Source organism: Tiliqua scincoides, chromosome 7, assembly GCF_035046505.1.
Source record: "Tiliqua scincoides isolate rTilSci1 chromosome 7, rTilSci1.hap2, whole genome shotgun sequence".
Taxonomy (NCBI): Eukaryota; Metazoa; Chordata; class Lepidosauria; order Squamata; family Scincidae; genus Tiliqua; species Tiliqua scincoides.
Window position 1 is genome coordinate 18,568,691 of NC_089827.1, and position 15,994 is coordinate 18,584,684.

A 15,994-nucleotide genomic window follows, 5' to 3' on the forward strand; every position below is an offset into this window, starting at 1 on the left:
GTGGGGGAAGGGCATTGCAGGAGTGTTCTGGGGAAATGGGAGTGCAGTTGGTGGGTGGGATGATGGGAGGGCCAGGCCCAGGAAGGGGATGGGACCAGGATCCAACATTTAGAACAGATCCTAACCCCTCTCCTGTGTGGCATGACCTTATACCTGGTCGCTTGGATCTGCGCCACTGGTTTAGGTGGCGCAGATCCATATTTGCCCCATAGCTGCCTCACAACGTGGGGTAAGGGGAATGAATTTCACTTACTCTGAGTTGCACGGAAACCTAGTCCAACCCTGCTCTGGATGCAGCACAGGCCAGGTGGCTTGCCTGCTCCAGGTCAGGTTATGATTGGGCTGCCGTCACGGTGTAGAACAAGAACAGTTGTTTTCTTCAAAGTTGGTAGAAGCCATAACAAGTTGTTGGCATGACAATTATGATGGAATTTCCTCCAAACGAGAGTATGTTGTGTGACAATGTCAAGTACCTTCTTTGATATACCAGCATCCACAGTGACTGTCCTTGACCAGCACCAGAAAATGAATGTGATTGCTCTAATGCAAAAGGTAATTGGATTTTTCCCCCCTTTATTGAATGCATCCCTTTAATGACTAGCTCTATTTAGGCCAATTTAGCTGCAAGTGACCTGACATTGATCTGATGATCGGACTTAAAATAAATGCTTGAGCTAGTAGATGAAAAAATTCAGCTGTTCCATACTGGTGGGAGATGTTTCCTGCCTTATTCTCCTCTCAGATAATATCCCCTGCTTGAATGTCGTTCTTATAAAGCATATGGGGAAATAACCAATCATTCATGAGCAGATTGCGCCCTTCTAGCTTGCATAATAAGTAATTCCCAGGAAGTGCCTTGAAGAGAACACTTTGAAAATTGAATAAAATTCACCCAGCAATAAGCTTGCTTCTCGCAAATGTTTATTGACATTCAGTGTATTCCTGAAATTGAGGGTACAATCTACCCAGCCTTGCTGTGATGTGATCTGTAATCATACGAGTGAGAATTGAATGGGTGGTGGTGGTGTGCTGGTGGTCAGGAATAATAAAGGGGTTAGTTTAATTTGTAAATTTGTTAAGTTGTTGAAAGTTTTTCCATATATATTTGTTAGCAGAGCCATCACCAAACCTTTATGTATGATATTAATCTGAGAACAACCTTAAATGGCAATATTTTACGACAGCAATTCACAAGACAGGTGTAAGGCAAGGGTTTTTGCAAGACACTTGATAAGTCAGGAGACTAGACTAGCAGTGTGGTATTTCTTCAAAATCTACCTATTTATAATCTCTCATCCAGAAATGAAATCACCCTAATGTTACTTCAGTATGTTGGTTTTTATGAGACTGCACCCATCAATGGCTTGTGTCTAAGAATATCACATGAGGAGATTTACTCACCTGCAGGAATATAACCCACTCTTATGCCACTTCACCAGAATCAGAAGAACAAGTTAAAATCACGTCTGACTCCATCTTGTAGGCCTGCAGCCATTTTACAGCCGCTACAGGAACAGAGCTTGTTAGCAGGCTGAGAAGAAGCTCCTTATCACGAATCTCGCTTTGGCTGGCCGAGAGGCATAAAAATGGGCTGGACCTGAAGGTTTCACTAATTGGAAATGGGAGCTACTCTTTATTCAAGTTTCATGACCTGCCGTCTGTAATAAGTTTCAGTCTTAAAACATTTTTTTTTAAATTCCATTGGCAATGCTGATGCTACTGCAGTTGCCCACCAGTGTTATGCCATGTAAGTGGGAAAGTCTCAAGTTGGCAAAGCTATGGTGGAGCTGGTGATCTCCTCTGTAATCTGTTCTTTAAATCTTAAGAGAGTGATAAGCCTACAAAAGAATTAACCCAATGTACAGGTATGCGCCACTTAACAACGGTTCACTTAACAACAGACCACATATATGATCGTGGTCAAAGCACAATAAAGATGCTCTTAATGAGGCAATTGCATTGCCCATAGCCAGCAGCAGAGTGTCTGTTTACACAAAAGAGAGGCTCTCAATGCAAAGAAGAGGCAATCAATCTCCAGTCACCTATGCAGCCAGCTAGTTTCTTGCAGGAAGTGTCTGTTTACATTACAAAGGCAATAGATTAGACTGAATGTTCACTTAATGACCTAATCGCATAACAGGAATTGGAGAACGTATCCCCGTTGTTAAGTGGCACACACCTGTAGATTGTTCAACTCTTACCCTCACGCAACTTGAAAGTAGACATGTGTATTACCATCCATACTATACCATACCATTGGACACAACATATCATCGGACATGTCTGAAAGCATTGGACACGCTTTATGTGCATTGACTCATTAAAGTATTAATAATTAATATTAAGTATTAATAATATTCTTAAATACGACAGATATTTCACTGTGATTTTTTCCAGTTTCCCTTCCCCGTCCTCCCCCCCCCAAAAAAACTCTTGAGTGGTCCTAACTGATACTTCAGCAATTACAATTTTAAAACTCAAAAAATCAGCAGATTTCGCCATTAGATATTTGATTTTCTCTGTAAACCGTTTTGTGAACTTTTTGTTGAAAAGTGGTATATAAATACTGTTGTTGTTGTCTGTCAAGTTTCAATTTTGTTCTTTCATACGTTAGTCTGTGCTTCTAGTTCGGAACTATGGTCAAGAAGAGAGAGTGGGTTCATTTTCAGCTTCAGAACAAACTCTCCCTTAACATATGGGCGTTTGAGCATACCAGGGATGAGGATAAAGCGTTAAGTTTGGTTAATATTGAGGCCTGTTCCTAAAGCTTCTGTTTTTGCTTTTTCTTAAATAACCATAACTTGGGTGCGGATTGACAGATGGCCCATTTAAATATGAGCATTAAAAATTAGAACAAGTCTTTTCATTTTTTCAAAATGCCTTGTAAGAGAACAGCGTGGGTTCATCTTTGCTCTGCCGGCTTAATTCTTCCTGGCATCAAGGGTGGGAAGCAGATCACAAGTGGCATATGGTCTTCAGTCTGTACACTTCTGAAGCGTCACTTCCTTGGACTGCAATATCATGTGCAAAGCCAGAATTCCTCTTGCTACTGCCTACACTTGCAGCCACCTTCCTGGTTTGATGGGAGCTGTATTGCCAACGTCTTCCGAGTTAAAGTTGGCAAGTCAGACATGTCAGATTTAAATAGTCTTCCAAAGGTTTGAGGTAAACTGTGATTGTTGCACAACTTGTCGCAATCTGTGGCTGGGAATCAGTGCCCAGTTTGACTTGCCTAGCTAATCTGCTATCATCCAAGGCAAATTGATGGGGGGGGGGGGTTTGTTCTCTTCAGCTAGTCTTTGTTCTTTTTAAGTAATGGATCCAAAATACAGGTGTGCACCACTTAAGGATGGGGATATGTTCTCCAATCCCTGTTGTTATGCGATTAGGCTGTTAAGTGAACATTCAGCCCAATGAAGTGCCTTTGTCGTGTAAACAGACACTCCCTGCCAGAAACTGACTGACTGCACAGGCCACTGGAGACTGATTGCCTCTTCTTTGCATTGAGAGCCACTTTGTTGTGTAAACAGACACTCTGCTGTAGGCTATGGAAGTCCTGACTGCTATGAAAGTCTTTGTTGTGCTTTAACCACTATCATATATGCTGTCCGTCATTAAGTGGAAGGTTGTTAAGTGGCACACACCTGTACACAGTATACAATATTTTGGCTCTTTTCCATAGTCGCTCATGACTAAAGTTGCTGTCCATACATTCAGGCAGTTTGAGATGATTTTCTAGGGATGTAGTTATCTGCATTATAACATCCTTCCTCTGCATGACCAAGGCACAGTGTTTCAAGAAGGCAGGCTGTTCCCCCCCTCCCCCCACCAGCAAGGCCTATCATGATTGAACCCAGAGACAATTTGAGGAATCTTAAGACCTGGCAGACTGCAAACCACGCCACTTGTTACCAACCTCAGTTCCACTTCACCATCTGAGCCAGCATAGTCTGCTTACAAAAACCTTAAGTGCCCTGGTTCCTTAGAGACAACACCTTCCTTTGGTCAGTGAAGATACTGCACGTAAACTTCAAAATAAAAAAGCTTTATTTTAAGAAAAAGATTAAGGGACACTTCTTAAGGGACACTCTTAAGGGACACTTCTAATTCTCCTCCCAACCCCCCACAGGAGATGAAAGAAGAACCATGTCATTCAGAAGCTCCATAAAATGTTAGTACTGTAAAACAATTAAACTAGTTTATCTAACTATATACTGAGATACTAACAGCCCAAACCTAACCTAGCTTGGAACAGGCAGACTGGCTGGCCGCACTGTATCCAGTGCAGGGTTGGAGCTGGCTGTGGTGCAACTCAGTGTAAGAGGAATCACTTCCCCTTACCCAGTGTCGTGCAGCATAGATCTGAATGGGGCTACTCGTATCTGTGCCACCTCATTAGGTGGCATGGATCCGAGAGGCCTGGTGTAAGGCCGGGTCAGCTGGGAGGGGAGTTAGTACCCTGCCTAAGTTTCAGAAACTTCAGAAATTTTCAGTTGCTGTGTCCCAAACTCCCACAGCACACCTGCTTACTTTTTGCAGAGCACCAATGTATCGCGGCATACCAGTTGAAATCACTGGCCTGGATAGTGGGCCCTGTAATGGGCCTTGGGTAGTGCCTGATTGTCCAAGCTCATGTCACTTCTACCAGCTAAAACAGTTATCCAGAGGCAATTGTACAGAAACACAGAGACAGGAACACTTGTGTTTTCAAAGCAGGAATTTCAGTCTCTTCATCAAAGCCAATGTGACCAAAGGTTTGCTATAATGTGATAACAGCACGGTGATTATGTTCTACATTTTGTACTAAATTTCCAAGGACTATAGAACAGGCTGCTGAAAAGTCCTCTCTCCACACAGAGGTTTTCTCCAATAATTACAGTAGTGGCCCTAGCCCAGATCAAAAGAATAGAATAAATTGAGAAGCATCGTGAAAGACAACACAATTCTTTCAATCATTTCATTTTTGCACCTATCAAGTCTCTTCTTTTTGATGTCTGTTGATCTGGGTGCTACCCTGTAATTGTGTTCCTGTTCTATATATCATATTTAGGAAAAAGAATAATCCAGCCCAATTGCTGTATGAAATCAGTGGTCCATGCAGCCAGTAACCTTCTAAAATGGTGACCAACGACAGGTCTTTCAACTCCAGAATCCAACTCATGTTTCACTATTGTCATTCATGTTTTCTGAGAATTGTTTCACAAATAGGTTGACAAATAGAGCAGCCCAATCCTACCTAAGTACCCATGTGGCAATGTAGTGGCACCAACATGCCGTCTGCTGTATCCCATGGGGGAGTTTTGGCAGGTTGAAGTCTCCTTGCATTTAGGGAACATTTGTTCCCTTGCCCTGGGGTGAGCTCCCACTGCGTCCATGTTTCAAATCAGACCTGTGCCAGCAATATTGCTGGCACAAGTCCATGTTGGCTGGTGAGGGCAGTACGGGCCCAGGAAGGGGGTTAGGATTTGGTGGGCATAACTGTCACCAAACCCACCCCCTTGCTATGCTGATTCACTCTCTTCTCAGCCTCCATTGCCTCCCAGTTTTTTTCACTCCTTGCCTTGTTCGTCCTCTTTCCGCTTCCCTTGTGACCCCTGTGCAATCTTACTGTTTGCTGTTGCATGGATCTGGCTGCTGACCGCTTGCAGCGGCAGCCAGGCCATGCTTGCTAGCACTGTTACATTTGCGACAGCTGCAAACAGCCCACAGTATTGGGCCGTTATGTACCTTCTGCTTCTCTCCCACAGAGGGAATTGTACCTGCTAAGCATGCCTACTTCATTTACAGTGCCAAGAAAACATAGCCATGGTATGTTAACCATTACTAGTATGGTATCCGGATCCCAAAGGATCTCCTCTATGGGGAACTCGTGCAGGGAAAGCACCCTACAGGTAGACCACAGCTGCGATACAAGGACATCTGCAAGAGGGATCTGAAGGCCTTTGGAGTGGACCTCAACAGGTGGGAAACCCTAGCCTCTGAGCGCCCCGCTTGGAGGCAGGCTGTGCAGCATGGCCTTTCCCAGTTTGAAGAGACACTTGGCCAACAGTCTGAGTCAAAGAGGCAAAGAAGGAAGGTCCATAGCCAGGGAGACAGACCAGGACAGACTGCACTTGCTCCCAGTGTGGAAGGGATTGTCATTCCTGAATTGGCTTTTTCAGCCACACTAGACGCTGTTCCAGAACCACTATTCAGAGCGCGATACTGTAGTCTTTTGAGACTGAAGTTTGCCAACAACTAGTATGGTATACTGAGGCACGTTGCTAAAAATAAACAGGGTATCCCCTCTTCTGCATGTGTACCTATTCCCATGGTACATATCTGCATACACAGAAAAAGATAAACTTAAGAAACTATCTTTTGCTCACTTATTTGCAAGTAAACCCCATTGAACTCTTGCAATTTTGCTCTGTGGGTAAGGATTTGTGTGTGAGGATGTGGATCTCAAGTGTAATTTGACATCATAGAATGTTTTTGAACTTAAACATTTTTCCTTACATGCAATCGCATTGGTTTGAGTCACTATCCCTCTCTCTTCACTCCAGGTCACAGATATGATGCTTCAGGACAAGCCTTACCCTGACTGGGGGAAATCTGCCAGAGCTTTCTGGAAAAGGGGGAACACCAGGATCATTTTATTCTGGTAGGAAACTGAGATGATTGTACACCTGTATGGGATACACCTTCTAAAGCAGTAGTTCCCAACCTTTAGGAGCCCCTGGACCACAGAGGCAAAAACTGGAACTGTTTTGGGTCACTTGCAACCCCCTCGCCCCCCTGCACACACAAAAAAATGCAATTAAATTTGTAGTACTTAGAGAAGATTTATTAGAGATTTATGAGCTTTATTATCTGGGGAGAAAATTTTGGGGTTGCTGCTTTTGTTACTGGCTGAAGCTGAGAGCAGTTCATTCTCCACCCTCTGTGGTGGTCCATGGGGGAGCACTCACTTGGTGAGATGATGGAAGTGATGGAAGGAGACCTCACGAACCACCTCTCAAGGTCTTGAGGATCACCTGTAGTCCAGGGACCATGGGTTGAAAAACAGTGTTCTAAAGTGATCTCTGTGAATCATTTTGAAGGGAATGCTTCCCAAGTGATGTCCTTAAAGACTTTACTCTTAATTTGTAACCAAATGCCACATTGCCTCTGTGTTCTCCATTAAGCAGAAAAGATAAAGCATTTTAAATAAGTTTGTGGCCTCAGATTTATGAAGAATGTGAAGATACACGTAACCTTCTGACAGGGCAGTCGTATTTATGTGTTCAGCCAGGTGGGCTGTCACAAACATGCCGTAAAGCACCTTTGCAGCACCCAGAGAGTAAGCAGTGCTGGCATGGAGGCCTGTGCTGCCCCACTGACACTGCATCCAGTGAATTGGCCACCAGCAGAGGTAAAAGATGTACCAGGTGGCGAAGGGACAGCAGGAGGGTTGACATTGGCAGGGAGGGGGCGTTTCTGGGCAGGGAGGGTGGAACGGGAGGCAGATCAGGCCTCGGAGGGGTGGGATCGGCAGAGCAGGCCTCCACCATATTCTATCCCCCCTCCTGGGCCTGGGCACCCTACACGGGTCTGCTCAGACTTGCACCAGCTAAATAGCTGATGCAGATCCGAATAGCCCCATTGGACAGCTGGGGTAAGGCAGCAAACTCTCCGGGAGTTCCAGACCCACTGTAAGTGTTTGTGGGGGATGGAGGAATGCAGCAACATGATTGGGATGATTGCACCGCTACCAGGGCTTTCAGGGGCATTTTTAGACTTACCTGAGTTCGCACTAAGAGCCTCGTGTCGCGCAAGCGGTAGGCTGAAGTACTGCAACTGAGAACTCTCCCGACAACTGATCCTAGCAGAATCTGAGGTCCGGGGTTGGTAAAATGAGTACATTGTTTACTAGGGGTAAGGTAACATGACTGGGGCAGGCAATGGCAAACCACCCCACTTATAGTCTGCTATGAAAGCATTGCAGAAGCAGCAACACCCCAAGGGTTAGTAATGACTCAGTGCATGCACAGGGAAACTCGCGCTGGCCTCCGGGGGGAGGGGCCTTCGCAGGGGCCTCTCCTTATTGTAAAAATAAAGATCGTGACCCCACTTCTGGTTTGCAACCACCCCTTTTGCCCTAACACAGGGCACAACCCTAACACAGCAGGCGCCAAACCCCGACCTGCAGGTCAGATCCAGCACCCAAAAAAAGTCTTCCCTGCATGGCGCAATGTTTACTGTTGTGCACTGCAGGCTCTTGTCACTGCACCTGATCATCTCAGAAACGTGCACCAGGCAGCTGCTTCCACCCCGGAATCTGGGCACATAGGCTGCTGGGGGAATGAGCAGAAGAAGCGGTTGCCTGGTGCAAGATTCTGGGTGACTGGCTGCCAAGATAAGCGCAAAGATGGTGGAAAACGGTAAGCGTTGTGCCACGTGGGGAAGACATTTTTCAGATGCAGCAGTCCTGCTGTTTGGAGACTGTTGCCCTAACACAGCTACAATCCACACCAGCAAAAGAACTGCCATAGATCTGAGTAGATCTCCGAGATGCATAGGGGAATAGGGAATAGAAGTTAAAATGTTCTTTACTTACCTCTCCCAATTGGCCTGCGAGATGGTAGCAGAGGCTGCGTCAGCATTCCTGGCACTGTGCAGGTTGGTCTTGGGTAGGATTGGGCCATTGATTGATGTTTGGTTTCATCTAGCAGGGATTTTTTAAAATGTTCTCATAAGTATGCCATCCATAAATGCTTTGCGGTGCTTTGCTACAGTAGGATGTAAAACTTTGTAAATCAATTTTGCCTTCAAACCATTTGCCACAAAAATATTGAACATTACATTAGATTAAGTTTGCGAAATCTTTCTTCTTATCCTCAAAAAGTTGGTCTAATTGGGATTTTAAAAACATAAAGGGCAACATAAGGGTCTTTATTTTTAACTGTGGGCAATGAAATAATATTGCCCTAGGCAAAACTTCTCATTAAATAAAGACATTATTTAAGGGCTACGTGTTAGACATTCAGGAACAGCAAACTTGGTTATTCTAATAAGCTGGGGGGAAAGGGAGAAAGAAAAATGAATAGCATTACAAATTATGCATGGCGTTGCATAGTATTAGTATTCCATTCTTAATTTAATTGCTTCGTTGAATAATTTGAGGTGTAACCAGCTAGTAAAAACTCATGTCATGGAAAATGGCACTGATACGGTGATAAAAATCAAACCCGCTCATCAACACTGTTCTTCTAAATGGAACTCCTTTTAAAAGGGATTATGAGGACATTAGTTGGGGATAGTGTAGACCAGCAGGCACCAAGCTCCACCTGCGGGCCGGATCCAGTTCCTGTGCAGCTCTTACTGTTCTGTGCTGCGGCCTCTTATCTTTCCAGCCAGTCTTCTCAGAAAGTCACATAGGGCAGCTGCTTCTACCGCCTGCTCTCCAACACGCTCACTGCCCCGATTTTACAGCAGAAGAGGATGCCTGGCGCAATTTTCTGGCAAAATCGGCTGGGAAGATACGAGGCAGCAGTGAAGAACAGTAAGTGCCACGCAGGACAGGGAAGCCTTTTTCACAACGAAGCGGTCAGCAGTTTGGAGACCACTGGTGTAGACCATCACCACAGGGTGGATTTACACCAGCACCGAAGATGACACAGAATTAGTTACCTCAGGTCAACCCATCCATATGTCCAAATAAACCAGTTGCCTCAGGCAGCACGTTGGCGGGGGTGGGGTGTGATCTCTGTCTGCCTATTTGCCTCCACGGCTTCATCTTCATCTTCCACTCGCTGGATTGGAAAAGGGAGCAGAGAGGAAGAAGAAATGCAGAGGGAAGGAGGGAAACTTTGGAGAGTGGTAGGAGCACAGGCTGCTACTTCATCAGATGGGGACAGCATTTGGCGTGCCACCTTAGGCGTCAGGTGGTCTTGGGCTGTCCCTGCTTGAAGCTAGTGGTCTGTTTATACCAGATGAAACATTAGTTTCTAAAAGCAAGAATTTCCATGAATTCTCTCCCTCCACATAACTCTACTCTCATAAATATGCTACTTCAGTTTTTCTCAAACTGTGGGTCGGGACCCACTTGGTGGGTCACGAGCCAGTTTCAAGTGGGTCCCCATTCATTTCAATATTGTATTTTTAATATATTAGACTTGATGCTACCTTGGTATGTGACTGCATTTGGGGAAATGTTACAGATCTGTACCTTTATCAGGCTACTATGTATATACTTTGAACAATGATAGTAAATGGGGCACTCCTGGGTAGGATTGCAGCCTAGGATTGTTAAAAAATTTTCTGCTTAATGATGTCACTTCTGATCACGACATCACTTCTTGTGGGTCCTGACAGATTCTCATTTTGAAAAGTGGGTCCCGGTGCTAAATGTGTGAGAACCACTGTCTACTTGTATGATTAAATATATACAAATATACACATCTGCAAAGTGAATAATGTCTAAATGGACTTTAGTGTCTAAAGTTTCCATATGTGTATTGACTGGAATCTAGTGACCTGCATTCTTTTGTTTTATGTTTCCTCTGTCTTACCTGTTCCACTTAGAGTGCAATCCTAAGAACTTATTGGGCCTACACAAGTTCCTTGCGCCAGCCTGGGAGCATCACAAACATGCCATAAGGCATGTTTGCGCCTCCTTGTGAGTCAGGGAAGCTGGTACATGAACACACCTGCCTCTTCGCACCAGATCCCCGCCAGCGACGGATGAGGTTGTGCTGGTTGAGTCAGGCCAGTGTAGGGATCTATAGGTAGGGGAATGATGGAATGGAGGTTTCTGGGGCGGAGGAAGGCAGGCGGCAGGCAGACCAGTGTGTGTACTAGGTCCAAGAGAGGGGTGGTACCAGGATCTGGCACTTAGGCCAGATTCTAACCCTCCTCCCAAGTGATCTGGTGCAGCAGTAGGCTGCTCGGATCGGTGCCACCTGTTTAGGTGGTGCAGATCCAAGTAGCTCCATTGGGACTGCTGCCGTGTAACCCAGGGCAAGGGGAACTAATTCCCCTTGTCCTGGGCCAAGCCGCAGCCAGCCAGCGTAGGCCTCCTGGCCTGCCTGTTCCAGCGCAGGTTAGGATTGGGGTACCCTTCCATCTATTTCACATGCCTTGATATGGATACTTTTCAGTACAATTAAAAGCAAGGCCTATTGTTCATGCCTTCTGAGGGGATTAACTTGACCGTACCCAGACACTTTTTCTTCTCAGTAGTGCCTAGACCCACTACAGAGGCCTGCATGTCTTCTATACCAGCTGTTCAAATCACTTAGGACAGTTCGAATTCCCTAAGCTCTAGAGTTTTGGCCTAGTTAGTCTAGAAGCCCAAGAAGCAGAGTGGGGAGATAATTATGACTTCCTCGTATCTGGCCACAAATGAACCACTCTTTGAAAGAGAGGTACTGTATACCTGTTCAGAATAATCCTCAGCTGTATGATTTAAGTGTTAATTTGAACAAACTTGATGTGCAGGAGCACTTAAGAGCAGTTCTTTAAGGTGAAAGTCTGCAAAATTCCAAATTCCCATCCTCCTCCATTCCCCTAGCCCCTTGTGTTCCTCTATAGATAGTTTCTGTTCAAAAGTGTTTAGCAACCTATATTTTAACCTACATTTTGGAAGTTTTAATTTACTTCTGCAAGCATTAAATACAGCTGAGAGAAGAAGAGGAAAGAGATCCTGTTTATTCATAGTGTCAGTTGGCTTCACTCCAGAAGTATAAAGCAGTTTACATATTTTGGATTTATATAATTTTTGTTGCGTGTCTCACTGTGTGATTTCTTATTTAAAACGAAGGTTTTGTACACCGTATAATGGCAAAGTTCTCCTGAGCTAGTTAGCTGTATCCCTCTAAAAATGGAAATTGAAATTGGGAATGGAAAGTAGTTGTAGTGATATGCCTAATTGAGCAATTTTGTATGCACCAGTCGAATGGGAAGAAGCAATGCAATACTTCTTTACGGACAAGATCACAGGTGACGATGGCCAATTTCCTATCCATCTTTTGGGACATCTCTGGCAAGAACAATGGAACCTTTTAAGAATAGTCCTGCAGGAGGTCTGGTCTAGAGGGTAGAGCCTCCATTTGCCTGAAGATAACATCCGCAGGTCGCCAGTTCGAGGCCACCAGCACTGTGCGACCTTGAAGCAGCTGACAAGCTGAGCCGAGTTATTCCATCTGCTCTGAGCGTGGGAGGATGGAGGCCAGATCAGAATGAAACATCTGAAATGTTGTGGTTCTTGAAAGACAGAACCTTCTTTCAATTGTAAAAATCCCTACGGGGATTTAAATAAGCCTGCCTATGTAAACCGCCTTGAATAAAGTCTGAGGAGAAATCTGACAACCAAGAAAGGCGGTATATAAATACCTGTATTATTATTATTATTATTATTATTATTATTATTATTATTATTATTATTATTATTATTATTATATCCACTGAGTCTTGTTGGTACCATATATCTGCTGCTTATTATCAATAGCATATCTGCTAGGTACTGTGTTCTTCTTTGAGCTCTATATAAAATAACACAGTTGAGCCCAAAGTGTTACAGCACTCCTACAGCTCCTCATTCGCCAGGGATCTGGATGATTTTGAACATATTAAATGATCTCTGCTAAGTCTGGGGTTACCTAGCCTAATATTGCCTACTTGGACGACCAGCTGAAGCCCTTCAGAGGCTTTCCAAGCCCTGCTTTCTCATTCCCTACATGGCACCAGTTGAGTACTCCCTAATGAATGAAAGCTCTGTTCAGTTGTCCAGTGGGTCCAACCATTAGTGCCAGCCATCTATTTCAACAGTAAGAAAGTATCTGTGTCTGGCACATTGAAGCTGACCAATTACTGGAAAACAGCACTGTTATAATCCAAGTCATAAATTGGCCTCCTCAGTCCTAGTAAGTGACACATACAACAGAGGATGGTGCAGCGTGACCATTAGTTTGCAGTTCAAAGTAGTAGAACTGGAGGGACAAGAGAACAGAATTGCCAGTCTTTCTTTGCTCTCTTGCTTCCTGCTTGGTGCTCACCAGTTCTCCAAGCGCCTCCTCTTGATCTGCAGAGCGATGGTTTTGAAAGCAGATGGCAATGAGAGAAACTAATGCTCTTTCTCACAGTGCCACTTCTACACAACCTCGTTTCTATTCATGCGCTTATGTAACAGCCTTAGGAAAAAATGACAGCAGAGAAGATACATGCTTTGTGGTCAGTGCCTGCTTGAACAGATTCATCTATCTGCCACTTACTTGTGTCGTGTAACAAAAGATAACTTCACAGCTTTTGCTTTTCTTTCTTTAAACATTATTTTGTTGTAAAAAAAAAAATCAATGACGCCGTTTGCACTAGAAGAATGTGCTGATCGCAGAGCAATATTGAGGCATCCAATTTTCCTTTGTAAGTGAGATGAAATAAGGAGAGCAACAAGCTCATGTTTTTTGCTCTCTGTAATTATATGTTGTCTGTCCACAGTTGTGAAAATATGAAAAGCAACAGATAGAACCTCAGATAGCTTAAAATGTCAATGAATCACAGTGGGTTAACAAATGCTACCATGCAGGAGTCTTTCTTGTCTAATACACCTTCTTTTCCTTTCCTTTGTCCTTCAACACATATTTTTTTATCCATTTTGCTTTAAAAACTCATAGCACAAAGAAGAAATCTTTAAGTGAATGTTCTCCAAATGATCAAAACCGCATATATGATGTAAACCTATAAGATGTATAGATTTCAAGTACTTTATGTTGAAGATCATATAATTGTGCTAACCAGTGCACTCAAAGGCACAGCTAACAAGTCTGTAAAATATTGGTATTGTCAGTAGCCTCTGTCTTCCATCATATTGTGCCATCGTGTACTCATATCCTTTCCCTCTGAATTGGATAAGCTTTCCTGGTGATGGACCTTGACTCTAATTTATGGGTAGCTTTATGGTTAGTGGTTCCCCTGGCACATGTGTGAGCCACATCTCTTTCCCTATCAGTGGCATATCCAGGGTGGGGCAAGTGGGGACATCTGCCCTGGGCACCATTTGAAAGGGGGCACCAGGCACAGACTTACCCATATTCTACCAATGGTACATTTCCGGACCATGGCTGATGGTGTGTTTTCACACCAGTTTCAGGGGACCTCCAAAAAGAGGTAAATGCCTGCAGAGAAAATTCAAAGTTTTTCCATACACCTGAAACAGAAGCATTGCAAATGCGTAACGCTTGTAGAAAGGAGAATAATTCTTTGCAGCACTGTCTAGGGTACTGACATATTGATCCTTATCTAAACCATAGTGAGAAGCTGACCTCACCCCCCAAAAAATTTAAAAACAAACATACAGAAAACATCGTTTTACTGATTTCACTTGGTGGGATGAACAGAGCTGGCTTCCCACCCCATTATCTTTCCTTCTCTGTTCAGACAGTGATGCAATATCAGTGCTTGCCATGGGTTTCATTTCCCCTAGATATGCCACTGCTCCCAATGAATAAATCCCTGCGAGCCTCAGTGAAGTGATACCTGGCTCTTTTGTAGATGAGGGGAAGGAATTGTTTTATGGGGTTCTTTTAAAGTATTATTACACCTAAACACATCAAATATTTGCTTTCTTGTTACCTGTCAGCATTCACAATTTCTGCCATAATGCAACATACACGTACATTGGATTGCATTGAAGTACAAAGAGAGTCCAGAAAGGAAAGAGGCCTAGCAATTGCCAGAAGAATGGAGCTGGCATATTTTTTAAAATTGCATTAGGTGCGCCAGCAGCACTTGCTTAGTCCAAGACATGTTGTGAAGGTTGAGAATATTGCAAAAGCTTTTCTCCCTTGCTGCTGCCTAAACCTTCTCCTTGAAATAGTTTTAACTGGTTGACCTCCAGAACATGTCTGGTTTTTTTTCCCCCTTGGCTCTTAAGAAACAAGATTTGGTTGTTGGCTGTGTGTTTTTGGTTGTTTAGATTGCTTTTCCCTTAAGTAGATTGAACTGAGCCACTCATTTCAATTCTGAAAATAGAATCTGAACTGAGTTGGACTGCCCTTTTCATTGAGGCTTTCTGAAAATGGGACAATGGGTAAGAAACACGCACAGCACTCAGGGCACTTGGGAGACTCTCTTTCTAACAGCAGTTGCCTCTCCTGCTCAGCCAGGCTCAACGAGGAACTGAAGGAATCCTTGGGAGCAACCTTTAATGTTGCAGGAGGAGCAACCTTTAAGGCAGGAGAACAAGTCGAAAAAGAAAGGACTTTGCCAAGTTAGTGCAATATTTTGAATGTGGTCATGATGATGGTGTAATGCAGACTGGTGATTACATGTGTCATAATCATCCATGAAGCTCAGGATAATTATGTACTACCACTAAAGGTGGGAAAAGGCAGTTTTATTTTTCATGGATTTCAGTGTTTCCCAAAAGTTAGAAGTGTAGAAAGCGGTGTTATGAGTTTTTAATTCAAAATTTAAGTCATAAGTGTACTAGGCAGATGTTATAGGTGGTATAGTGTCAGCAGATGCAGCCACAGTAATTCCCCATGCGCCCCCATTAGATAATAAGTAAAAACCAAATAAAACAGTTTTATTTTTTGCAGATTTCAGGGGTTTTTTTTGTTTTTGTTTTTACAAAATTGAGAAGTGCAAAAAGCAGTGTTATGTGTTTTTATTTCATTATCACCATTTCCCCCCACATCTAATTATAACTTGAAATTGGTGCCAGCTGAGCAAAAGTGGTTTGAGTTTGAAGGTGATAACTTAATACAAAACGTCCCATGACTTCTACCATGTTTCTTTGTTGGCTTCTCCATTGTTGGCTTCTCCAGTGAAAGAGAAAGGATAACTTTATTGGAACAACCAATACTCACGTTGCTGAAAGGGATCTTTGAAATTTTGCAGAACTCTTCTGAAAATGGTGTGTTTATTTTTCCCTTCTTTTTAACAAGAAGATTCTGTTATAGTTATAACTGATGTTTTACTCGTTGCAGCTGAGTATGCTTGAAAACGGTGGAACATAAAAGTTAGGGAAATAAAG

At 43.6% G+C, this 15,994-nt stretch overlaps 1 protein-coding gene across 3 annotated transcripts in view; it reads left to right on the plus strand.

Moving 5' to 3' along the window:
- Positions 1–15,994, plus strand: part of TMEM117 (transmembrane protein 117) — a 242,335-nt gene that overhangs the window by 146,147 nt on the left and 80,194 nt on the right. For all 3 annotated transcript variants that reach the window (XM_066634408.1, XM_066634410.1, XM_066634409.1), the window contains exon 5: positions 6,546–6,643. In XM_066634408.1, the coding sequence (XP_066490505.1) occupies positions 6,546–6,643 (98 nt within the window). The remainder of the gene's footprint in view (positions 1–6,545; positions 6,644–15,994) is intronic.